The sequence below is a fragment of the Miscanthus floridulus genome, chromosome 4 (genome assembly GCF_019320115.1).
Source record: "Miscanthus floridulus cultivar M001 chromosome 4, ASM1932011v1, whole genome shotgun sequence".
NCBI classification, from domain to species: Eukaryota; Viridiplantae; Streptophyta; class Magnoliopsida; order Poales; family Poaceae; genus Miscanthus; species Miscanthus floridulus.
In genome coordinates this window covers 86,556,999-86,583,408 of record NC_089583.1, presented here as the reverse complement: position 1 = coordinate 86,583,408, position 26,410 = coordinate 86,556,999, and the positions used below count along the sequence as shown (strand labels likewise).

Sequence of the window (26,410 nt, the reverse complement as noted above, 5' to 3'; positions counted from 1 at the left end):
ATCAATCAGATGAAAGCATCACATGGGTGAATTGTCCGTGCAGTTCTTTTACTGTTTGATGAGCCATGCTTACACAGAAATGGTAAAAGGCCGATCAGGCAAAGGTGCCCTGTTCTAGAACCTTTTCTTGGGTCGATGAGGATTGAGGGGGACGTATTCCTTTCTCGTAGTTTTTCTCAAAGTCACGCTTTGATGTCCACACTCCACGGTACTCCATACCTGTTCTCTGGAAAGCAATACTGGTATGTTATTTGCTGAAACTTTTTTTTTATCTATGGTAGTTGGTATAGGCTCTTTAGTTTGAGCCCAATAAGGATCTATGTGTATTATCATTTGTTGTTTTCACGGCTGGTATTAAAGCCGGCTGATAAGCCAGCCGGCTGAAACTGTTTTGTTGTGAGAGAAAAATACTATAGATTCTGGCTGATAAGCCGGTTGACAAGTTCAAACGAAGAGGCCCATGACCGCAGCATGAATATGCTTTGCACCAGCTTAACATTCCCCCCTCGCCACTAAAATTTAAAGAATGGAGCAGAACGGAAATTCAAGAAAGGAATTTGCAAACCATGTGCACAGGATGACATGAGTTGAGAATCTTTTGGCGTTTTGGCATGGGGCGGTGGTGCTTCACAAGGGGAACAGAAATACAGAATTCTTCCAGGTCTGAAACAGCACCTGCTAGTGCCAGTAACGTCAGATCGCGTGGTGAACATCAGAACATGGCAGCACGGTAGCACCCACAAGGACACAAGGGAATTGGAGCTGTTCTCCATTCCACTCAACGTCTCCACGGCGCCATGGAATTGGAGCTGTTCTGTAGCCAGAGCTCTCGACAAAGACTGAGGAGGAGGGACGTTGCATGCCTGGCGGCCATGGACATCATCTATGGACAAAGACAGGGGTTATGCATACTACTGTTCCAAAGACCAGCTAGGCTGATTAGTACATTATTCGTTTGCACAAAGGGAATCACTTCACTTGCTACAGGAGCTAAAGAAAAGTTACATGCAAGAAAGCACGGGCTTGATCCTATTCTAAGCTGCAGCCTTGTTCTTCATTGATCTTCTCGACAATCTGATGAGCCGCAGCTGCAATCTCATCCACGGAGGTAAGCTGGCAATCATCCTCCACCTGTATTCACCATATGATGATCCCTCAGCAGAAAAGTCAAAGAAATGCAACCTTGATCTGCTCCATGATATTAAACCATACGATAAAGTAAACTGGCGGGGGAATTTGGAGCAGCTGTTGGAGCCAATGCAAGGTCCAAAACAGGCACGGAAACCTAGGCACCAACTTTGACTCCCGACTTCATCCAAGCGTGGTATTGCGAACCAGGTACGAGTACTATACTCCTTGGACTGAGAGCTATGTACGTTGTTGGTTTCGGCCAGAGTCGGGCTTGTCAGCCCCGAATCCTACGAGGGAACATACTGTATATCTACTGCCTGTAGTTGTTTACGAGGAAATGTAGCAAGAAGGTCGTGGATGGCGTACCTTGAGGCTAAACGAGTAGAGCACCGTGTGGCCGGCGCTGCTCATGTTGAGGTGGAGCACGGTGAGGCGGTGGCCCTGGAGCCCCAGCACCAGCCGCAGCAGCTGCCTCGGCCGGCGCCGGGACAGCACCCGAAGGTTCGCGTGGCTCTCCACCATGGTCGCCTCCACGTCGGCCACGGCCGACGGCTTCGACCCGGACGACTCCTCCTCTAAGCCGGCGCCCTCACGGTGGTCGGTGTCCTCTGGGGCCGCGACGACAGCGCACATCGAGTACTGCGGGAAGGTGAAGAAGTCCGCGAACGGCCCTGCGTCGTCGGGATCGACATCGTCGGCAGGGCGCCGCCGGGAACGCCTCTGCGCCTCCAGCGACTGGAGCAGCTGCTCCAGCTCCTTGACGAAGTTGATCGCGCCGCCGACGATGGACGCCTGATCGCCCTGCACACACGCTCAGTTTATTTGGTGCATCGCATCATGCTAGATTGATTTATTGCTAGGACTAGGAGGGCGTGCATGGGATGGAAATCGAAGCTCGGCGGTTACCCGTTGCGTGTAGGAGGGCGGCATGAGGGAGCGGAGCGCGGCGAGGTACTCGTTCATCTGCTTGCGGCGGTTGCGCTCCACGGCAATGTGGATCATCCGCTGGCTCTCCACCTCCTCCTCGTTCTTCACTGGCCTCGTCCTTCGCCGCTTCCTTCTTCCGGCCGCCGCTGTCACCGTCACAGCCAGTGCCGGGGCATCCTGACGAGCACCGGGCATGGCGCGGGCAGCTGGGTTGTCACCCATCTCCTGCAGGAGCTGCGGCGGCGAGCACGCGGCCGCGTTCCAGCCGCCGGCGCCGGCGCCACCCATCTCGACCGCCGCCTCCATTCCGCTAAACAACAGGCCACTCCAAGGCCCTCCCGCTGCCATGGCACCGCACCCAAAGCGACTGCCTTGCTGCGACTGCTGCTGGGAAAGCACCACGGCCTCCAGTGCCATCCCTTCAGGGTCTCGCCTCTCAAGAAACCAGCAGCAGCAGCGTGTGCAGACTCACTCGAGCTAGAATCCGAGAAAAGTTATGGGATCGCCGCCCGGCCGGTGAGCCGTTCGGAGCGGTGGTTGTGGCGGCTTCTTGTAGCAACAGGCTGTGGCACTACGGGGCTGGACTGGAGGGGCACGTGAACACAGCTGCCTGCGCCGCTGCGCGTTCGGGAATCGGGAATGGCAACGAGAGAGTAAGAAAGAGGGTTTGGAAGGGTGGTTTTGGTGTGATTAGGCTATGATTCGGTCGCCTGGCAACGGCGCCAAAAATGGGGCGTCCGGCATGGGCAAAGGGGGAACAGATTGATGGAGACATGGGACTATTCAGCTTCAGCTGGGAAAACAGCGAGTTGTGCCAAAATATTGTGAAATGGATGGAGAGGCTCGGAATGGGAGGAATAAACTACAACCTCCATGCGATTCTGACAAAACAATTTTGATTTTAACTAAATTTATAGAAAAATAGCAATATTTATGATTAAAATTATTATTATAGTATATCCATGTTGTTTCATAAATATATTGATACTCTTCTCTATACACATGGTCACATTTTAGATGATTAAGAACTGAACTAGAATTACATTTTTTAGGATGAGGATAGTAGAGGTCTATCAGTTATGCATATGTGGGATCAAAAGCGTGTCCTTCAAGTGTAGAAACGTCGTTCCACTCTTGTCCATCAGCTACGTCGACTAGTCCATGCACCCATTACATTCCCTTCCCTTGTTTTAACTTTTATTAACAGTCTACTAAGATAAAAAAAAAACATTAGATATACGTTTTGACCATAAATTTCTCTTTAAATATCTCATACAAAATTAAAATAAATCTATATAGATATGCTTTGGCTATTAATTTCTCTTGCAATCTACTACCTCCGATCCATCACAAAAAACTTGATGTTTTAGTTTTGTCATAACTTAAACTATCTTAGGTTTGGTCAAATTTATAGAGAATGTTATCGGCATTTACTATATCATATAGATATACTATGAAAAGATGTTTCATGATTAATTTATAATACTTATTTGGTAATATGAATATTAGTGTTCTTTCTTTATAAACTTTGTCGTTCTGTTAGGACAAAACTAAAACATCGAAAAATTTCACGGAGATAGTAACAATTACTGATGGAAGCGCTAACCCTTAACAAAAGGGAAACTTCTCAAACAAAAGGAAGTTCATAACCCATATGCCATGACCACATTTGGTCCACACTACTCAAGATGTTAATTTCTTCCTCAAAGAATTGTTTGTGTAATAGTATTTTTAATAAGAAATGAAGTGATTACAATTGCATTACAATATAGATATGTCATAATAATTAAAAACATTTATAAGATTATCTATAGTAAAAACCTACAAAAATATTTTCAAAGATATCATTGTATTAATATAACTTTGAATTGTTAGTATATGAGTTGTTAAAGGAACATTTTCACGATTGCTGCAACATAGAATTACATGTTTATATAGAATTACATATTTATGGGTTGTGCTATCATGCATGAATTTATAATTTTAATTGCAAAGTAGGTAACTTAGAGAAAAATCTAGAGTTTACTTAGATTATGTATCTTAATGGCAGGGTGGGTAATGTAGATGCAAATTCAAATAGTTACTTTAGATTGTTGTTTTCATAATGGTACATGGGGGTAATTTTTGTATAAATTTAGAGGGGTTTGTACATTATGTTATCTTTTGTAAGCTGAGCTGATGGTAGTCTTTTTTTAGAAGATATATATCTACTGACTATGATTATGAATGGTGGCTAAAGTCTAAGGAAGTGGCGAACTGAGATTAGCTTAGTTGGTTGGAGTCCTTGTAATGGAACTTACCTGCATGGGTTCAAGTCATTGATTTGATACAGGGGCTCACTATATTCAGATTTAGGGCGCGATTGGTAGGGTTTCAGATTCTCGTATAAATGTTTCTCTGATGTATTAGAGTCATTTCGTGAGTCCGTTTGGCTAGCTCTCTGGATTTTTGGCACTAGAACTAGAATCAGGATAAACTAGGTTTTGAGTGTTTCTCCGTACTAGTACAAAATGACAATCGGTTACAAAGTGATTCTCTCTGAAATGTTTCCCTCTTTTTAGAGTCTGCCTACTACACAACCGTGTGTTTTATGCAGTTTCAACACATGATTTTTTTAAGCATAGGATAAAGATCCAACAGACTTTAGCCTTCTTCTACCTCTAGACGCACTACAGAACTCGCCCCTGCCGCCATCCACCGCCTCGCCCCCTGGCAACGGCTATGTCGGCACAAATCACAAGTAACAAAATCCGCGGCTATGTCGGCACAAAACACAAGAAACAATTTTTTTCTATGAAAGGACAAGGACAAAATTTGGGGAGTGGCTCGCCGGAACCATAGCCACCGCCGCCGCCGTCTTTGTCTCTGGCTAGGACAGATCCGTCTCCGGTCAGCACAGATCCAGGAAGAGGAAGAGGAGAAAGACAAGGAGGATGAGAAGAAGACCTACCTCGACGGATCCACTATGGCCGTGGCCGGATCCGTCATGGCCAGCGAGCTTGCGCGCGGGAGGGGACGCGGGCGCCGGTGGGGCTCACGGTGGAGGTCACCGGGGAGGAGCTTGTCGGGCGTCGTGGGAAGAGAGAGAGAGTTGGGCTCAGCCGCCAGCCGCTGGCAAGAGCTCGCCGGGCAGGCACCACGTCAGGGAGGGCACATCGGGGAGGCCGAGTGGGCGAGAGGACGAGAGGCGGATCCGTTCGCTTCCCTTTTAGAATCAGAGTTGGGTGTGGCCCTACACGTCAGACGCACACTCAAATTTGTGTGTTTATGGTTGCTAAAACACTCGTGTGGTGTTTAGTATTTCTGTCTTTTTATGATGTTTGGTACCGATTCTAGTGACTCTATTAAGAATTTGAAATGGTCCTCGCTGCCAAACACACTCTTACTCTAGAATTTAATGACATTATTCTTTTAGTGACCAGTGACGTGCCCATCGACAACAAGATGTCTATGACGACTTAGTGTAACACCCTCGGTGTTATGCCCTAAACAAACTACTAAATCATGTCATGAGCATCATGTTTATGTAATAATGCATGTGATAGAAGGTGTTGATAAATTTCTTGTAGGCTAAAATGACTAATAAAAATGTTAAATAGAAATTTATTCAATAACTCATGTTATGTCAAGTAGGGTGGAAAACCAATTTTATTGTGCAAAAGTATTATAGAACATGTGTGTGACACCTAAATAAGGTTTAAAGTACAAACTTTATAGATGACAATGCACCTCTTGCTGTAGAAAAGTAATATAACTAGCTAGTATTTCTAATGGCTTGGAAATGGAACTTGAAGTCAAATTCAGCTCAAGACTTGGAAGAAATTTTAAGTTTGAAAATAGTGTAACAATGCTATGTTGGTGAATTAACTCATGAAAATCTAGCTAAAGGTCAATGTTGTGTTTTTTATCCTTATTGTAGACTGATGTACCCTCATTAGCATGGTCGAGGTAGTTTAGCTTCAACTATGTTAGGTTAGTTTTTAGACGCGCTTTAAAATTCATGCACGCCATATGCCTAACCCATGCGCACGGTCACCTCACGTGGCCGCTCAGCGTCGCACAGTTGGCCACGTTCCGCGTGTCGCGGTGCTGAGCCCGGTCGGCCTGTCTGGTCGTTGGCTGGCCGTGGCCGGCCCTAGCGGGCCGCTATTATCACCCTATAGCTGCTAGCCATCGCGCTGCTGCCCCACCTCGCTGTCGCGCTACTGCCCCCGTCGCCGCCCTTCTCACCTCATGCTGTGGTGTTGCTGTTGTCCTTCTCACCATCATACATGTGGGCGTGTCCCTGCTGCCGGTGCTATCACGTTGCCATCGTGTCCGCGCTCTCTGCAATCCTACGTCGCTGCCTGGCCTTGTCTGATGGCACTGTCTCTGTCATGTGCGTGCTGCCAGCCTGGCCATGCATGGGGCCAAGCTGACGCCGCGGCAGTCACCATCTGGTTGTCGTGGCGCTTGTCTTGCCGCTCAATTCACCTACCCACCGAGTCACTACCTGCCTCGGCCATCTCATAGCGCTGCGATCTCGCCCCACTGCCCTACCACCCACGCGTTGTTGTCGCCTTGGGGCGCTGTGCCTGGCGGTCTTGCTTGTCCCGTTTCCGTTGTTATCCCCTCACTCACCGACGTGTCTCTGTTACAGCCTCCACGGTCATGTCCCCACGCGGCTGTGCCCTCGTCATGTCTTGGCTGGTCCGTGTTAAGTCGAGGCCACGAGCCATGATGTTGCAACGGTAGCGCACCATTCCCTTCTAAATCCCTAACTCGGGCTTCCAGTCCAATTCCTCGTGCCATGAGTAGTATAGGAAGTAAATTAGGCACCCCATCCTTCTTAAGCCCGGTCGAGCACTGCCGACCAACAAATCGGTGTTTTGCTCACCGCCGGCTAGGCGCGTCGTCGAGCCGGTAGATTTAGGGGTAAGGCCCGAGGGGTCGGTAGCGGTTCAATTGCTCGTATCCTCGAACTCGCCTTAACTCTCTCTATCAGGTGCTTGCACTATTTTGGTCAGAGAACTCGTCGACAATGTGGTGACGTGTCGGTGACCAGGTCGGAGCGTCGCCACGCGGTGCGGGCGCATGTGGCCAAGGTTCTCCCGACCTTCCCCTTCTCAACCGGTTACACGGCTGGCTTCGTGGTAAGCCCTTTATGCACTCTCGCAATCTCTATCATCTTGTTAGCTCTTAGACTCGTCGAAACAGTCACGCCACCGCCGTGGATAGCTAATCGCCGCTGCAGTTCACACTAGTGTGCCTCCGAGTCCCTAACCGCCACCCATCCTTGCACGTTTAGCCATAGATGGTGGTCGGCCCCTTACTTCTGTCGTTGCAAGCCTAGGTTGCCCGGCGTAATCGCCCTATGCTGACGGCTGCCGTGCCAACGAGCACGGGGATCCCTAGGGACCTCCACGTGGTAAAGGTGAAAATATCCGAGAGCTTGGTTGCAAGATTACTGATGGTAGGAATAGTGCGCATAGTGCCATGTAATAAATTGATAGATCAATGTCTTTTCTACAAAATAGCCAGCGCATGCGAGGGAACCCGCGTTGGGCCGCTTGCAGGGCCGGCTTGCTGCGCGTGCCCGTGTTCCGCGTTGGGCCGCCTGCTAGGCTGAATGTTTGCCACCGGCCCTTTTTGTTTTCTAAAGCATTTTCTAATTTAGTTTCTAAGGTAAAGTTGTAAATTCAATATAAAATTGTGTAGTTAACCGAAAATTGTGAAACCAATTTTGTTATGTTCCTAAAATTATGATCTATCTGCTAGTATATTTTATTCACATTATTTTATAATATTTTTAGGAGTTATCTAATTAATTTGAGATGCTTAATATTGTAAGATATAAACTTGTAGGAATTCTTATGATAAATTGGTGATAGTTTGGCTCTGAAACTTTCACGGGAAATTCCTAATATTATTAGGTGCTCACTGTAATTTTTGTACCTCCATAAGAAAGAGAGAATTCCTTATTTGACATTAGACAAATGACCCGCTCCCTTCTTGGCCTGCAAAAAATTTTGTTCCCTATTTGACACCGAGTTCAACTTTCATTCCTTATACGACACTCCGTTGGATTTTCCATCCGTGAACCGTTAACTGCCATGCGAAAAGACAATTTTGCCCCTGTGGGCCCCACCACCCTTCTCCCTCCTCTCCTCCCTTTCTCCAGATGTGTCCGCGCCTGTATAAGTAGCATGCCCGCGGTGGAGACGGAAATGGGCTCTGACTCAGCGAGTGTAACACCTCGGGTGTTTAAATACTAAAACTTGACATGTCATCATATGCATTGTAAAGCATTTGGTATTTGGTGAAAACTTTGAGATGCATATACTAAAACAAGTTTATATTGAGGTGGTATGTGTTGAATTGTATTGTTTGACTCAAGTTCAAAGTTTGTTTGGATTTTGAATTTTCGAGAAAACCCTGATTTTCAGCATTTAAATCCTACCCTTAAAACTCATTTCAAAATCTAAGCATATTTTGGGGTTGAGCCCAAAAGCAAAAGTGTAGAGCTTGTCAAGTTATACAAAGTTTGTTTTTGGAGATTTCAAAGTTGTTATGAAAAATTTGGAGTAATTCAAAAAGGCGTAATTTGTTAAATGTCACTTATTTGAATTCAAAAGTTCATTTTAAAATGTAGACTGAATTTGGGGTTGGTTATAAAAGAAAAGTTGTAGAACTTTGAATTTTGAACAACTTTTATTTTTGGAGATTTTTAAGTTGTTACACAAATTTGGGAGTAATTTGAATTTGAAAACGGGGCAATTCTGTAAATTCTGTGAACAGTGTTCACCGTCTAAGCTACATTGCCGGCGGGCCTTCTTCGGTGTTCCAGGCGCGTCGTGGCCGTCTTTGGCATTGCGTTGGTGCGGGAATGGCTCCTACGTGGCTTCTCTATGCTTCCTAGTCGGTCTTTATAGCCAGAGCATCGCCGTCGTTCTTCTCTTCTCTTCCTCTGTTTTCTTCCGTCGCCACCGTCCATCTCCGGTGAGCTTGTGCCGTCGTCTCAGCGTGTTCCAGTCGCCGCAAAAGCTTGCTATAGCTCCGCCTTGATCTTACACGCCTAGCCAACCCACCAGTTTAGCTTGATTTCGCCGGGAAACTGTTGTGCGCGCTCTTCTTCCTCGCGGCCGGCAGCGTCGCCGTCGCGCTCGCCTCACCGTGGCCAGAGCTCTACGGTGCGCCTCTGCCCCTGCTGAGTCTTGCTTTAGCTTCGCCACGATGCCGTGGTGCTCTATGACCCATTGTTTTCTCATTTTGACCACCATAGCTACCGGAGCATCGCCACCGACGACGGTCTGCTCCGCCGTGACTGCTCGGAACGTCGACCCACTTCTCCAGTGCTCCTTCGGCCTTGTGCTCTGCTCAGTCACGTTTGGGGTGAGCTGCTGGTGCTTCCTGGGCCATCTGTTTAAGCTTTACAAGTCTCACATCGCCAGCGTAGCATATTCACGTTGTCGTAGCCGCCATGGCCGGCGTAGTGCTTGGTCCAGTCCATAGCTAGTCCGGCTTGTGCCCCAAATCGATGCGCTTAGTCAAGGGTAGTGTTTTGGTACCTTGGTCATCACCGTAGGTCTCGCCGTCGGCGAGATATCACCGGTCAGAGCCATCGCCGCTGTGGTCACCCGCGCGAGGTTAGGGATGACAAGCGGGATCCGATGTCAGTGACTGCGTAGTTCAAAATGAATTTCTGTTTTTTAGATTTGAATGAATAGTGTCTATTTTTGTTATTTTTGTGTAGATTTATTTATAGCTCCAAAAATTATGAAAATTTTTGTGTGACTCCTCTGTGATGTATATTATTTAAGAAAAATATGAAATAATGTTTTAGTACTTTTTGAATGTGATGAAAATTGCTCAATTAATTAATAAATGGATTTCCATGATTTTTCTAGGCTTATTTAATTGTCCAAAAATTATGAAATTTGTTTTGCCACTTACTTATCATGTAATGAACATTTACAAAAAAAATTTGGGTCAATTGGAACAAGTTGATTTATTTCATAATTCTTAATTAAATAATTAATTCATAAAAGTAAATAGTAACTTTTAATGATTTAAGTTTTGATTGAATTTTTGATTGAGTGATGTCCTTGGGTCATTAGTTGATAATGATCTTTAGCAATTGATGTAAGTAGTACGAAAAAGATTTGGTTAGTTTGACTTGCAACTGTACTGCGTCGAAAAGTTGTATTCGAATTGTTAATTTTTACATCCATCATCGAGCATCATGTTTCGTATTTCGCATCATGTTAAACATGGCATTGTTACTACGTGTAGTGAACGAAGGTGAACACATGGTAGTTAATGAAGTTGCGGAGGAGGTTAATCCATCTGTTGAGGTCCAATCAAATACTTGTGAAACATCGCAGGAACCGGACTTTTCCGTCAACGAAGCCAAGCCCTAGATGCATACAACCCTACCTTTTGTTTTACAAATTAATTTCTCTTTTTCTTTTCTATACTACATTAAGTGATTAGGAGTTATGTGGAAACCTAATTGATGCATTACCAACCTTGTTTTGTTCCATATCTACCTTGTTATCAGTTTTATTTTATAAATGACTAGTTATGCTTAGTCATGCTTAGCCGGGTGATTACCTGTCACCTGAGAATTTTAAATGGATCTTTGGTTACTTATGTTATCATGAGATATAAGCACGGGAAGAAATAAATCTAGACCAGGCAGACTCGGTGTGTGTGAGCCACAAGACATGGAGGTCTTGTGAGCGGGTACTTTCCGTCTGTGTCAATTAAGGTCCGTACCGTTGTTAAATTGCATGAGGTGAGACTTTATAGTACTAACCACATGCTCCGGTAAGCCTTAACTTGGTGATTCTAGTATGTGAATGGCTACTCGCGCACTGGGAGTGGAGAGATGGCGAGAGTAGCGTGTACCCACATGGCCATGGGCTAGATTGGTGGAGTACTGTATTCTCAGGTGGCACGGCCCCGTTCTTGTTTTAGAGGATCTGAGTGCAGGTTGGTATATGTAGGTCGGAGACCTACATATGTCGTGTGGTCTGGAATTCCTAGCTGGGTTTAGAATCGGTTCGAATCGTCGTTGCTCCTCGGTTATGGAGACTTAACTCACTATTCATCATCATAGTATTAATAACTAGAATTTGAGTAAGGTTTGAGAAAGAGATGGATATGAAGTTCATGATCTCATTACGGATCATGGTAGATTCATATGTGGTACTTAGCAAGTTTTACCTTTGAAGTAAAGAATTTGGTTAAAGAGCTTTTACGTAAAAGAACTTTGATTATTGCTAAAGCCATACCTTGAATCCCTAAGCCTGCATTCCTGAGTTTATAAATTCTTATTTCGGTTAAGTCTTGTTGAGTACTTTTGTACTCAGGGTTCATTGACCCTTGTTGTAGGTGAGCCTCATGAGCAGATCTGTTTTGGATCATGCTGCATGACTATTGTTCGATCTGACGATGAGAAGTAAATGGGTGGCCCTTGGGCAGGGTAGTTTTATTTTGTGTGTTATGTTTATGTTAATTATGCCACTCCACTACTAATATGGTTTGTAATAATTATCAAACTTAGTTTGTAAGGTTTGAAACAACTGGTTTGTAAACTAAGATATCATAAGACTTCTGCTATTTTACTCTGATGTCTATATTTGAATAAATGTTGTAATACTGCAATGACTCTGTAATGTGATCCTACTCGGAAATCGTGGATGATTCAGGGTTCCCCAAGGACACCCGACAGACTTCTTAAGTTACTAGGAACATATGCTTAGTTGTCAAAGATTATTAGACAGTGACAAGTGCATGTGGGTCCTATAATTTAGGAGGTTCTGCCACAGCGAGGCCATGGAAACGCTTGATGGACAGCTCCTCGAGGTGGAGGCAGGAGTGGAGGACAGCCTCGATTCCCTTGGCTCCAAAGGCACAGGAGCCGACGAAGAGCTTACGGAGGTTAGCGGTCGCGGCGGCAAGCACGGTGACCCCATCATCGATGACCACACACAGGGAGCGGAGTTTGAGGTGATGAAGGCCCGGGCCGAGGCGGTCGGCAACTTGTGCGAGAGCTGGGTCACCCTTGCTCTCAGCGCAGCGGTCGCACTTTAGCGCAAGCTTGGAGATGGTGGGGAACTGCACGAGGAGGCGAGGAAGGGTCGAGTCAGCGAGCAGCGGTGCCCTGGCGTCGAGCGCGAGGTGAAAGCGGGAGGCGGCCTCTATGGCTAGCCAGCGGTGGCACACGAGGGAGCAGCGCCTACGGTCACCGGAGCCAAGGAGACCAAAGACGAGGGTGAGGAGATCCTCAGGGAGGTTGGCGGTGTGGTCCTCCTCGGTGGCCTCGACGATGGAGGAGAGGACCTATGGCGGCACGAAGAGCGTGGGAGACGGAGGCAGGAGCGGGGGCTTGCGGCGGCGCGGGATGGAGGGGCACTAGCCCATGGGGCATGGGGTGGTGACGGATCTATCAAGGAAGGGGAGGAGAGGAGGGAGAAGGGTGGTGGGGCCCACAGGGGCAAAATCGTCTTTTCGCATGGCAGTTAACGGTTCACGGATGGAAAATCCAACGGAGTGTCGTATAAGGAATGAAAGTTGAACTCGGCGTCAAATAGGGAACAGATTTTTTTTGAGGGCCAAGAAAGGAACGGGTCATTTATCTGATGTCAAATAAGGAATTCTCTCTAATAATTAGTATGCTAAGGTAGCTAAATGAGCCCTAGTTCGAATATATATATTTAATCAATAAAATGTTGAAACACCTTAGGATTTTAAAACTAGAACATTTTCTAGGAAACAACGCCTTATTCGACAACATGGATACGTACCCTAGCACGTTAGTTATTAGAGCTATCTTGTTAGCTTGCGAGACGTAATCGTATTTCTAAGAGTTTCGGTTGCCGTTGATTATTTACGTCTCTGCATTGCATCCACGTATATCATAACAGGAACAACGATGGATCATGGAGATGATCAGTGTAGCGGAAAGGATGGTGCCTTGATGATCATGTCACCATGATGGAATGCTAACTTTTGGTTATATCTTACCCAGGCAAGCCCCGGTGCATAACCCCTATTATTTTATACTTTAATTTATGCTTGTGCATTAAGTTTTAAGGAGTTGAATGAAAACCACTTGCATATATATATATATCATCATCATATGAGTCCTACTAGTATGTCTGGATCGTGTAGATTGCTATGCTATAGTGAAAGGTCCTAATGGCTAGAGAGGGGTGAATAGCCTATTAAAAATTTCTACAACAACACTTAACAAACCAGTTAGACAATTATGAGGCGAAGCAAGTGTTGCGCTAGCCTACTTAAATTACAAGCCACCTACCACAATTCTAGTTTATATAGTTTTTATCCACAAAATAGCTATGTCACTACACTAAATTAGTGTGCTCTCAAAGGCTAACTAATGAGACACACTAACAAAACTAACAAGCTCTCACAACTAGCTACACTAAAGAGCTTGACAACTAGTTTGCGGTAATGTAAAGAGAGTGAGCAATTTGTTTATACTATCATGTCGAGGAGTGAACCAATCAATCGCAAGAATGAATACCAATGAAGACTAATCACCTCAAAATAAAATGATGAACACAATGATTTTTTTCTCGAGGTTCACATGCTTGCCGGCATGCTAGTCCTCGTTGTGGCGATTCACTCACTTGGAGGTTCATGCGCTAATTGGCATCACACACCAAACCCTCAATAGGGTGCCACACAACTAACACAAGATGAGGATCACACAAGCCATGAGCAATTCACTAGAGTACCTTTTGGCTCTCCGCCGGAAAAAGGTCAAGAACCCCTCACAATCACCACGATCGGAGCCAGAGACAATCACCAACCTCCACTCGACATTCCTCGCTGCTCCAAGATGTCTAGGTGGCATCAACCACTAAGAGTAACAAGCGAATCCCATAGCGAAACATGAACACCAAGTGCCTCTAGATGCAAACACTCAAGCAATGCACTTGGATTCACTCCCAATCTCACAAAGATGTTGAACATATGATGGAGATGAGTGAGAGGACTTTGGCTAAGCTCACAAGGTTGCTATGTCAATACAAATGGCCAAGAGAGTGAGCTTGAGCCGGCCATGGGGCTTAAATAGAAGCCCCCATGAAATAAAGCCATTGGGCTCCCCACTACACTGAACACGGTCCGACCGGACGCGTCGGTCAGATCGACCGGACGTTGGACCCTAGCATCCGGTCACGTGATGTGTGCCACGTGTCCCCTACTTCAAATGCTGATCGTCCGATCTCAATGGTCATCGGCACATTTAAGTTGTGACTGGACGCGTTGCTTCGAAGTGACCGGACACAGGACCCCAGCGTCTGGTCGTTTCTAATAAGCATCTAGAGATGATTTTTCACAATCGGACGCGTCCGGTCACCCTTGATCGGACTCACCCAGCGTCCGATCAGTCACCCTCTTCACTATGTGCTACCACATTAGCAGGACTAGACACACCCCATCAGCGTCCGGTCACTAAGTGACCTAGCATTCGGTCAAAGACCGGCGCCAGTGTCTTCACTATTTCCACTGACCGAACATAGGACCTCAACGTCCGGTCACTACGTGACCAGCATGACTAACTCTTTTTCAACTCTATCTCCTTTACCCTTCCACAAATGTGCCAACCACTAAGTGTATCACCTTGTGCACATGTGTTAGCATATTTTCATAAATATTTTTAAGGGTGTTAGCACTCCACTAGATCCTAAATGCATATGCAATGAGTTAGAGCATCTAGTGGCACTTTGATAACCGTATTTCGATATGAGTTTCACCCCTCTTAATAGTATGGCTATCGAACCTAAATATGATCACACTCACTAAGTGTCTCGATCACCAAAACAAAATAGCTCATACCACTTATACCTTTGCCTTGAGCCTTTTGTTTTTCTCTTTCTTCTTTTCAAGTCCAAGCACTTGATCATCACCATTGTATCGCCATCATCATGTCATGATCATCATTTGCTTCACCACTTGGAATGTGCTACATATCTCATGATCACTTGATAAACTAGGTTAGCACTTAGGGTTTCATCAATTCACCAAAACCAAACTACAACTTTCAATCTCCCTCTTTTTGGTAATTGATGACAACCCTTTCACAAAGATATGAATTGAACTTCAATTGAATCTATGTTCCTTGCCCAAGCATATTTACCATGTGTAAAAGAATATAGACAGGTTTTATGAACTCCATATGGTAGCAATTGCTCCCCCTACATATGTGCTAAGAGTTTGGATTGAAGCTTGCACATATGCTTAGATAAGAAATATAGGAGACAATGTCTACCAAATGATGCTAAGGTATAAAAGATGGACCTTTGAAGTGTGATACCAATCAGAGTGCACCATTATACCATCCTTAGCACCATGGTTAGCTCGATACCACTTGGAAATGAAATCACTAGATAACCTATGCATGCTAGATTTTCATTTCATCATTCAAACCTACAACATAACCTATGCATGCTAGATTTTCATTTCATCATTCAAACCTACAACTAGCATACACCACACAAACATGGATATTGAAATTTAAAGCTTGTGCCATGCAAGCAAACATATGGAATGCACCATACAAGTTCATGAGCTTGCTCCCCCTACTTGTGTGCTCAAAATTTTAATTAATCCCCTTTCTTTATCATATCTCTTCCCCTATGTCAAATTATCTTCCTTTGTTGTCTTTTCACTATCTTTGTACACTATTTCTCTCCCTTTGTCATCAATAACCACAAAGGCTTAAATTAGAGATAGGTTAGGATTAACAATGTCAATCAATGGGGTGAGGATTATTTTCCTAAATTTGGTTCAATCTAGAATACTTGCCAAAGATATTTAACTCGGTTTGATCCAACGACAAGCTTCTTCATACCTTCAAATAAGGGTTATCTTGTACCATGTTGAGTTAAACACTTAGAGCTCATTTTCTAGATTAAACACTAGGTTTACAAGCCCACAAACATGTCATATGCTACCACTAGATCAAAATAAGCATAGAAGCAATAGTGGTACCATACAATCATTAAATTCATTTGATTTTCATGAATGCCCCTATTAAATGTGAAAGATGTCTAGATGCACTAAACATGACCTTAGCAAGGATGTATGCCATGCGAATTAACTTTTACCTTGGATTGCTCGAAGGAGAGGCATGTCATATAAGTGGGGGGGGGTACATCAACACATATTTGAGAATTCCAATATGTTCAACTCATTCCTTAGCTTGCAAAACCTTTTCTCATCTAATGGCTTGGTGAATATATCGGCATGTTGATCTTCGATGCCTACACTCTCAATGCAAATATCCCCTTTTTGTTGGTGATCTCTTATAAAATGGTGGCGGACATCAATGTGCTTTGTTCTTGCATGTTGAACTGGATTGTTGGTCAACTTGATTGCACTCTTATTGTCACATAGCAATGGCACTTTCTTGAACTTGATTCCAAAATCACTCAAAGTGGCCTTCATCCAAAGTATTTGTGCACAACAACTACCGCTGGATATGTATTCGGCTTCGGCGGTTGATAATGCAATACTATTTTATTTCCTTGATGACCATGAAACAAGTGATCTTCCCAACAATTGACATGTGCCAAAGGTGCTCTTTCTTTCAACCTTGCATCCCGCATAATCCGAGTCAGAGTAACCAACTAGCTCAAACTTTGCTCCTTTGGGATACCACAAACCAACATTTGGTGTATGCTTCAAGTACCTTAATATTCTCTTTGTAGCCTTTAAATGACTTTCTCTTGGTGAGGCTTGAAATCTTGCACACATGCATACACTAAACATGACATCCGGCCTTGATGTGGTCATATAGAGTAGGCTTTCAATCATAGACCGATACAATTTTTGATCCACCATATTTCTACTTGCATCACTATCCAAGTTACCATTTGTTCTCATTGGTGTACTAATGGCTTTGCTATTACTCATGCCAAACTTCTTGATCATGTCCTTAATATACTTGCCTTGACTCACAAATGTACCATTCTTCAATTGCTTGATTTGAAGACCAAGGAAGTAACTTAACTCTCCAATCATGGACATCTCAAACTCATTAGCCATCATCTTTCTAAGCTCATCACAAAAGTCATGATTGGTTGATCCAAATATGATGTCATCAACATAGATTTACAACATAAATAAATCTTTTCCAATCTTCTTGATGAAAAGAGTGGTGTCAACCTTGCCCATCATGAACCCTTTAGAGAGTAGGAAGTCCCTCAATCTCTTATACCATGCTCTAGGTGCTTGCTTCAAGCCATACAATGTCTTCTTCAACTTGTACACATGGTCGGGCTTCTTGTCATCTTCAAAACCGGGAGGTTGCTCAACATATACTTCTTCATTGATGTAACCACTGAGAAATGCACTCTTGACATCCATTTGATAGAGTTTGATGTTGTGGGCATAAGCATAGGCTAGCAAGATTATAATTGCTTCCAATCTAGCAACCAGGGCATATGTTTCTCTAAAGTCAAGACCTTCAACTTGTTTATAGCCTTGTGCTACCAATCTTGCTTTGTTCCTTACTACTATCCCATCTTGATCTTACTTGTTTCTAAAGACCCATTTAGTTCCAATTACATTGTGTCCCTTTGGTCTCTCTACTAATTACCATACTTGATTTCTTGTGAAATTATTCAATTCTTCATGCATAGCATTCACCCAATCAACATCTTTCAATGCTTCATCAATCTTCCTTAGTTCAATAGATGACATAAATGAGAAATGCTCATAAAATGATGCCAATCTTGATCTTGTTTGTACACCTCTAGAAATATCTCCAATTATAGTGTCCAATAGATGATCTCTTGCAATATTGGTTGGTTGGAGGATTGGAACTTGATTGCTTGCACTTGCTTGATCATTGGGTTGAGATGATGTGCTAGCCATTTGATCTTGTTCATTATCATGAGAGCCACTTGTGCTAGCTTGATTTGTATCATCTTGCATATTTGAGTTAGAGAGCACTTGCACTTATCATCTTCATTATCATTCACTTGCCTAGGCCTTAATTCACCAACATCCATGTTCTTCATGGCATTTGAAAGTTGAATGCCTCTAAAATCTTCTAAGTTCTCATTCTCTTCTTCTGAACCCTTGGTTTCATCAAATTCAATATCATGAACTTCCTCAAGAGTACCACTATCTAAATTCCAAACTCTATATGCATTGCTTGTAGTGGAATAACCAAATAGGAATCATTCATCACATTTCTTATCAAACTTGTCCAATCTAGTGCCTTTCTTTAAGATATAGCATTTGCAACCAAAGACCCGAAAATATGTAATGTTGGGCTTTCTACCATTCAAGAGCTCATATGGTGTCTTCTCTTTCAATGGGTGACAATAGAGGCGGTTGCTACAATAGCAAGCCGTGTTGATAGCTTCGGCCCAAAAGAATTGACTCACATTGTATTCACTAAGCACAGAACTTGCCATATCAATGAGTATTCTATTCTTTCTCTCAACAAGGCCATTTGATTGCGGAGTGTACTTGGCCGATAATTGATGTCTAATTTTAAATTCATCACACAACTCATCAATTCTAGTGTTCTTGAACTCACTACCATTGTCACTTCTAACCCTCTTGATGGTTGTTTCAAACTCATTGTGAATGCCTTTGACAAATAATTTGAAAGTTACAAACACATCACTTTTGTCCACTAGAAAGAATACCCATGTGTATCTAGTGTAATTATCCACTATCATAAAGCCATATTTGTTACCACCAATGCTAGTGTATTATGTTGGTCCAAACAAATCCATGTGCAATAACTCAAATGCTTTACTAGTGCTCATCATGCTTTTCTTAGGATGGGTGTTTCCAACTTATTTCCTAGCTTGACAAGAGCTATAAAGCTTATCCTTTTCAAACACAACATCTTTCAAGCCTCTAACCAAGTCATGCTTAACCAATCTATTTAGGTGTTTCATTCCAATATGACTAAACCTTCTATGCCATAACCAACCCATGCTAGACTTAGTGAACAAGCATGTAGATAATTTAGCTTCACTAGCATTGAAATCAACCAAGTATAGATTCTCATATCTAAAGCCTTTGAAGATCAAGTTAGAGCCATCTACACTTATGATCTCTACATCATCTACCCCAAATATGCATTTGAATCCAAGATCACACAATTGAGCCACAGATAGCAAATTGAAGTTCAAGCTCTCTACTAGCAACACATTGGATAAGCTCATGTCATTAGATATTACAATCTTACCAAGCCCTTTGGCCTTCCTTTTGCCATTGTCACCAAATGTGATACTATCATAACCATTATTGCCATTGGTGTTGATTGAGTTAAACATTCTTGCATCACCGGTCATGTGTTGAGTGCACCCACTATCAAGAACCTAATGCCTTCCTTCGGCTTTGTAATTGACCTACAAAAGAAGATCAATTCTTTTTAGGTACTCAAACTTGCTTGGGTCCTTGAAGGTTAGTGACTAACCTCTTTGGCACCTAAATGGGTTTCTTCTTTGAGCCCATCCAAGGTTTACCAATGAACTTAGCCTTTACACCATTTGCACCCTTGGTAAGCATATAGAAAGAATCAAGCTTAATGGAGGATATATTAGCTTGTGACTTCTTGCTCATACACTTTTGCTCTACATGACCAACTTGCTTGCAACTAGTGCAAAACTGACTATTGTTCTTCACAAAACTAGTTTTGTGAGGAGCAAAGGTCATCTTGCCTTTCTTAGGGATATAGCCCAATCCCTCTTTGTAGAGAGAAGCTCTTTGGCTACCAAAGCACATAAGCAAGCGGTCCTCACCACCATAGGCCTTAGCCAAGGTGTGAGTGAGCTTATTGACTTTCTTCTTGAGATTCTCATTCTCAACCATTAGTGAGGCATCACAAGTGAAACCATCATTTCTAGATAAGGTGGAAGTAGAAGTACTACAAGAAGAGTTAGCAGGAGCAACAATGATAGGCATAGATAATGATTCATCAATTATATCACAAGTTAAGCCTACATTGCAAGTCTCTACTTGCTTCTTTTTATTTTGCTTATTAAGCAAAGAGGAATGAGCCTTTTCAAGCTTTTTGTGAGCCTTGCCAAGCTTCTCATAAGCTTCCTCTAGCCTATCATGAGATGCATTGAGCTCATCAAAGGCTTGTTTAAGGGATTTTAGTTCCTTACACAAGCTTTTGTATTCCCTTCTCTTAATGCTAAAGTGTTCTTTAGCATCTTCTAGCATGTCAAATAGTTCATCCTTAGTAGGTTCATCATCATCACTATCACTATCATTTTCATTTTCATTTTCATTATCATGTTCTTCATCACTTCCATCATCACAAATTTATACCTTAGTGGCCTTAGCCATGAAGCATGATGGAGTGTCGAAGAGAGAAAGCTTCTCATTGATAACAATGCTTGCAAGTGCCTTCTTCTTGGTGGTCTTGTCATCATCACTATCATCATCATCACTTGAGGAAGCATCACTATCCCAAGTGACCACATATGAACCACCCTTCTTCTTTAAGGTCATCTTGTCCTTCTTCTCTTTCTTTTTCTTCTTGTCCTTCTTGTTCTTCTTATCATCATCTTTGTCTCTATTGTATGGGCATTGAGCAACAAGATGATCTTTGCTTCCATAATTGAAGCACCTTCTTGACTCTTCCTTATTCTTGGATGAAGACTTCTTTGTTCTAGCATGGTAGCTCTTTTTCATCATGAACTTGCCAAATCTCTTGACAAAGAGAGTCATCTTCTCATCATCATCATACCATGAGCCATCATCTTCACTTGATGTGTCTTGCTTTGCCTTGCCCTTAGATGATGTGGCCTTGAATGCCACGCTCTTCTTCTTCTCATCTTTCTTCTCCTTCTTTTCTTCCTTCTCATCATCATGTCTATATGTATCATCGATTCATCGGTCATTATATCTCCCAACACTTGGTTTGGTTTCATGGTGTCCAAACCACTCCTCACTAGAATAGTGACCAATGTGCCAAATCTTGAAGGTAAGCATCTCAAGAACATGTAGGAGAAGTCCTTGTCCTTCACCTCTTCTCCAAGTGCTTTGAGATCATTGACAAGCACTTGAAGCATATGGAATATCTCCGGCACACTCTCATCCTCCTTTATCTTGAAGCTTGCAAACTTCTCTTTGAGAATGTATGCCTTTGCACCCTTCATGGCTTGAGTGCCCTCAAATTATTCTTCCAACTTCTTCCAAGCCTGATGAGCCATCTCAATATTTTTGATTTACTCAAATGTTCTCTCATCAATTGCATCATGAATGACACTTAGAGCAATATCACTGTTTTGGAGAAGCACTTCTTCAGCTGCGGTGGGATTCTTCGGATCATCAATCTCAATTTTGGTTTCTACCACCTTCCACACTCTCCTATTGATTGACTTAATATATGTGGTCATCTTTGATTTCTAATATGGATAATTTGTGCCATCAAATTGGCGTGGCTTCTTGATGTTCTTGATTTGAGCCATTTTTACACCGAAGGTTGTTAAGCCTCAAATTACGGTGACCTCGGCTCCAATACCACTTGAAAGGTCCTAATGGCTAGAGGGGGGTGAATAGCCTATTAAAAATTTCTACAACAACACTTAACAAATTGATTAGACAATTATGAGGCAAAACAAGTGTTGCACTAGCCTACTAAAATTGTAAGCCACCTACCACAATTTTAGTTTATATAGTTTCTATCCACATAATAGCTATGTCACTACACTAAGTTAGTGTGCTCTCAAAGGCTAACTAAAGAGCCATACTAACCAAACTAACAAGCTCTCACAACTAGCTATACTAAAGAGTTTGACAACTAGTTTACGGTAATGTAAAGAGAGTGAGCAATTTGTTTATACCGCCGTGTCGAGGAGTGAACCAATCAATTACAAGAATGAATATCAATGAAGACCAATCACCTCGGAATCAAATGATGAACACAATAATTTTTTACCAAGGTTCACTTACTTGCCGGTAAGCTAGTCCTTGTTGTGGCGATTTACTTACTTGGAGATTCACGCGCTAATTGGCATCACATGCCAAACCCTCAATAGGGTGCTGCACAACCAACACAAGATGAGGATCACACAAGCCATGAGCAATTCACTAGAGTACCTTTTGGCTCTCCACCGGGGAAAGGTCAAGAACCCCTCACAATCACCATGATCAGAGCCAGAGACAATCATCAACCTCCGCTCGACGATCCTCACTGCTCCAAGCCATCTAGGTGGCGGCAACCAATAAGAGTAACAAGCAAATCCCACAGCGAAACACGAATACCAAGTGCCTCTAGATGCAAACACTCAAGCAATGCACTTGGATTCACTCCCAATCTCACAAAGATATTGAATCTATGATGAAGATGAGTAGGAGGGCTTTGGCTAAGCTCACAAGGTTGTTATGTCAATGTAAATGGCCAAGAGAGTGAGCTTAAGGTGGTCATGGGGCTTAAATAGAAGCCCCCATGAAATAGAGCCATTGGGCTCCCCACTGCACTAAACACGGGCTGACCAGACACGCTGGTCAGATCGACCGGACGCTAGACCCCAGCGTCCGGTCGCGCAATGTGTGCCACGTGTTCCCTACTTCAAACACTGATCGCTCAATCTCAATGGTCATCAGTACATTTAAGTTGTGACCGGACGCGCTGCTTCGAAGTGATCGGATGCAGGACCCCAGCGTCCGGTCGTTTCTAGTAATCATCTAGCGATGATTTTTCACGATCGGACGCGTCTGGTCACCCTTGACCGAACTCACGCAGCGTTTGGTCAGTCACCCTCTTCACTATGTGATACCACGTCAGTAGGACCGGACGCACTCCATCAGCGTCCGGTCACTAAGTGACCCAGCGTCCGGTCAAAGACCGACGTCAGCGTCTTCACTGTTTCCAATGACCGGACACAGGACCCCAGCATCCGGTCACTGTGTGACCAGCGTGACTAACTCTTTTTCAACTCTATCTCCTTCACCCTTCCACAAATGTGCCAACCACTAAGTGTATCACCTTGTGCACATGTGTTAGCATATTTTCACATATATTTTCAAGGGTGTTAGCACTCCACTAGATCCTAAATGCATATACAATGAGTTAGAGCATCTAGTGGCACTTTGATAACCACATTTCAATATGAGTTTCACCCATCTTAATAGTATGGCTATCGAACCTAAATGTGATCACACTCACTGAGTGTCTCGATCACCAAAATAAAATATCTCCTACCACTTATACCTTTGCCTTGAGCCTTTTATTTTTCTCTTTCTTCTTTTCAAGTCCAAGCACTTGATCATCACCATGGCATCGCCATCATCATGTCATGATCTTCATTTGCTTCACCACTTGGAATGTGCTACCTATCTTATGATCACTTGATAAACTAGGTTAGCACTTAGGGTTTCATCAATTCACCAAAACCAAACTAGAGCTTTCATATAGGATCCGGTAGAAGTCGAGCGATTACCTGTCACTCGTAAAAGATAGGAAATATATTATTGTTGTTGTTATATTACTATCACATAGAATATATAATGATGATAATTGAAGACCGGACAGAATGGTACTTTGTATCTGAACTTGGTTAGGCATTCGAGCGTGGCTCGGATTGCACTTGTTCCGCCTGCGTCGATTGAGGACCGTCCGTTGCTGTGGATGGTAGTCGGGTCACAGACTTATTATCCTAAGCACATACTTGCTTATGGGAGCGAGAAGGCTCGTTGTGCTCTTGTCATGGGTTCTGACTTTTTTCGGACCGACTGATTGGAGGCGGAGAAAGGTGAAGGTCTAAGCACCATACTAAGACCGGGTCTCAAATGTGGGGGCTTAGAGTCCTAGTTTGGATGGAGACCTAGACCCCATGATAGGAGTGAAATAAGTTGGTCTTGTTTGTGCCTGGGGTACAAACATGATGTGTGTTTCGAGGTACCCAGCTGGGATACATTGATTCCCGAATCGCCGTTTTTGTGAGACGGTACCGACTTGGGTATGGTCTAGCACCATAGTAAGAACTAGAACTTGAAAGGTGATAAAATGGTTCTGATTGCTTACCACCTATTTGAAAGTAGCATAGGTGCTTAAATAGAATAGATAGTTAATAAACTAATGATGACTGCTAATAAAATTTAATATAAGGACGCACGTTTAGTAATGCCTCCTTAGATGCAATAACCCACAAGCCAAATAAGTTTTGCATATCTTTGGAGTCTTTTATTTTCCTCCCGTCGGATAAGTTTTGTTGAGTACAATCGAGTACTCAGGGTTTTATTTCTCCCTGTTGTAGGTGATTGAGGGATGGTACACGGTTTTTATGTGTGGAAACCTCTTGGTGGGCTCAGCGAGGATTTCCTTATGTTGCTGACATAGAGTTTATTCAAAAATTTCACAAAATATTTTTTCAAAGGAAAAGACTTACAACCTGTTATCATTTCATGTATATAAATGTCCCTAATGTTAGCGCTTAAACTTGTCGTTATATATATGTCCACTTAAAACTCTGATAACATCATTATATTCCGCTGTTATAATCAATTGAGGTAATATTCTGCTGTTGTAATAAAGTGATGTAAGAAATGACTTAAGAATGTTGTAAGCTTTGTTCTATCATTTATGATCCTGATGAAAAAATATGGATTTTCGAGTTCTCTCTTGGGTGTGTTCGACGGAACAACATGATTTAGTATACTCTCTTAGGTACTTAGTGTCTAATGAAAGACAAGTACTCTTGGAAGGATATTAAATTATGTGGTTCTGCCACACTTGGCTCAATCTCTAGGTTGCTCATAGAGATAAAGCTATCTTTGTGTGCATTTTGAGTGTGAGTGTACAGAGTTGGAAAGCCATGGAACTCAGACCTTGTTTGGTTCGTATTTGCCCCGTTATTATACGGTGTTTTTCTTTTTTAACAAATTAGCCATATAAATAAGCATAAGTGGCTTATAGTCTAGTTGAACGGGAGCCACAGTAAATTTTAGGACTCGTTTGTTTCAGCTCCGACGGCTCCGGCTTCCATCGACATTGGTACTGTTCATAAAGCCGTTTTCTCTCTCACATACTGTAGCAACACTGTTCATTGAAGATGTTTTTCTCTCTCCTACTTTTTCGTCTCACTGTTTACTGGGCACTGTTCACGAAGCCGGCGGAGCTCGTTTTTGCAGCTCCTGCGGCTCCCCGGCTACAGTGCGTGAACAGTGCCGGAGCCGGAGCACGCAGGAGCGATGCCAAACTGGACCAAGCAACACCTAAATTTTTAATAAAAATAGATCGAAACATCGGAAATCAGCTGTTCGACATGCTCCTAGCTAACGAGCAAGCACTGTCCAAGAGCACCGGCGCCGTGACGGGCGGTGGACCGTACCAGGGACTAGTTTGGGATGCAGTGCGTGAGCAACTCCAGCTGATGGGACGAATGCTCGACGTATTGACCCGTCAGTAAAGCAGGCAAATTTTGGCGAAAAAGTGAGCGCTACACAGACCTGGCATCTCGCACAGATCACCGCCACGAGGGCGCACTCGTGGCAGACTCTGAGCGCACGGGGGCATCGTGAAGCGAAGCGTCTCTCTTCTCTAGCCGCAGGCGCAGGGACGGGAACGGGAGACCAGCCTTCGTCGTGCGCTCCCCTGCCATGGAGACTGAGCGCGTGTCTAGTTTCAGAAGGTTGGAAGTTGGGGCTACTATAACATTTTCGTTTTTATTTGATAATTAGTGTTCAATCATAGACTAATTAGGCTCAAAACGTTCGTCTCACAATTTTCTACCAAACTGTGCAATTAGTTTTTTTTCGTCTATATTTAATGCTCCATGTACGGGCCGCAAACATTCGATGTGATAGATACTGTAGCACTTTTTGGAAATTTGGGGTAGAACTAAGGCTCAGTTTAGTTCCCAAAAATTTTGCAAAATTTTTTACATTTCCCGTCACATCGAATCTTTAGACGCATGCATGAAGTATTAAATATAAATAAAAAATAAAACTAATTACACAGTTTAGACGAAATCCACGAGACGAATCTTTTAAGCCTAATTAGATTATGATTGGACACTATTTACCAAATAACAACGAAAATGGTATAATGCCCATTTTACCAAAAATTTTGGAACTAAACTGGCCCTAAACCAGGCGTGAGCCTGTATCACTGTTTGCCCTGTCACACACAGCGCTAGCTCTGCCCACTGCCCAGTGCCCACTCCTATATGCCCATCGTATCTCACTCGGGCCTTCTCTAAAAAAAAAAAAGTGCTGCGCTCCTACTACACCCAGACCCAGGTCTCGATGTCCATGCATGCGTGCTGTGCAGCCGTGCAGGCCGCAGCTGCGTCGCTACGACCCGGCCGGAAACCTACTGATCATGAGCAGCGCTGCAGCAGGCAGCAGAGCT

At 43.5% G+C, this 26,410-nt stretch overlaps 2 protein-coding genes across 2 annotated transcripts; both read right to left on the bottom strand.

Moving 5' to 3' along the window:
• Window positions 1–926: 926 nt before the first annotated feature.
• LOC136551964 (transcription factor bHLH94-like) lies at window positions 927–2,689 on the bottom strand. The gene is made up of 3 exons (XM_066543490.1): window positions 2,038–2,689; window positions 1,498–1,932; window positions 927–1,131 (listed from the first exon to the last, which is right to left on the bottom strand). Exons 1-3 carry the CDS (start codon window positions 2,473–2,475, stop codon window positions 1,030–1,032), a joined length of 975 nt encoding a protein of 324 aa, XP_066399587.1. The 5' UTR covers window positions 2,476–2,689; the 3' UTR covers window positions 927–1,029.
• A 9,155-nt stretch (window positions 2,690–11,844) lies between these two features.
• LOC136548751 (F-box protein At1g47056-like) lies at window positions 11,845–12,558 on the bottom strand. Its single transcript, XM_066540167.1, has 2 exons — window positions 12,535–12,558; window positions 11,845–12,384 (listed from the first exon to the last, which is right to left on the bottom strand). The coding sequence occupies exons 1-2, from the start codon at window positions 12,556–12,558 to the stop codon at window positions 11,845–11,847; spliced, it is 564 nt and encodes a 187-aa protein (XP_066396264.1).
• Window positions 12,559–26,410: the final 13,852 nt, after the last annotated feature.

Bases quoted from the DNA above. Each gene is read 5' to 3' on its own strand.
- LOC136551964 (XM_066543490.1), bottom strand. From the start codon at position 2,475: ATGGCACTGGAGGCCGTGGTGCTTTCCCAGCAGCAGTCGCAGCAAGGC. The intron at 1,933-2,037 runs GTAACCGCCGAG...GCGTGTGTGCAG, and splicing joins CGCCCTCCTACACGCAACGG to GGCGATCAGGCGTCCATCGT. The intron at 1,132-1,497 runs GTACGCCATCCA...TGGTGAATACAG, and splicing joins TCTACTCGTTTAGCCTCAAG to GTGGAGGATGATTGCCAGCT.
- LOC136548751 (XM_066540167.1), bottom strand. From the start codon at position 12,558: ATGCGAAAAGACGATTTTGCCCCT. The intron at 12,385-12,534 runs GTGGGCCCCACC...GTGCCGCCATAG, and splicing joins GAAAAGACGATTTTGCCCCT to GTCCTCTCCTCCATCGTCGA.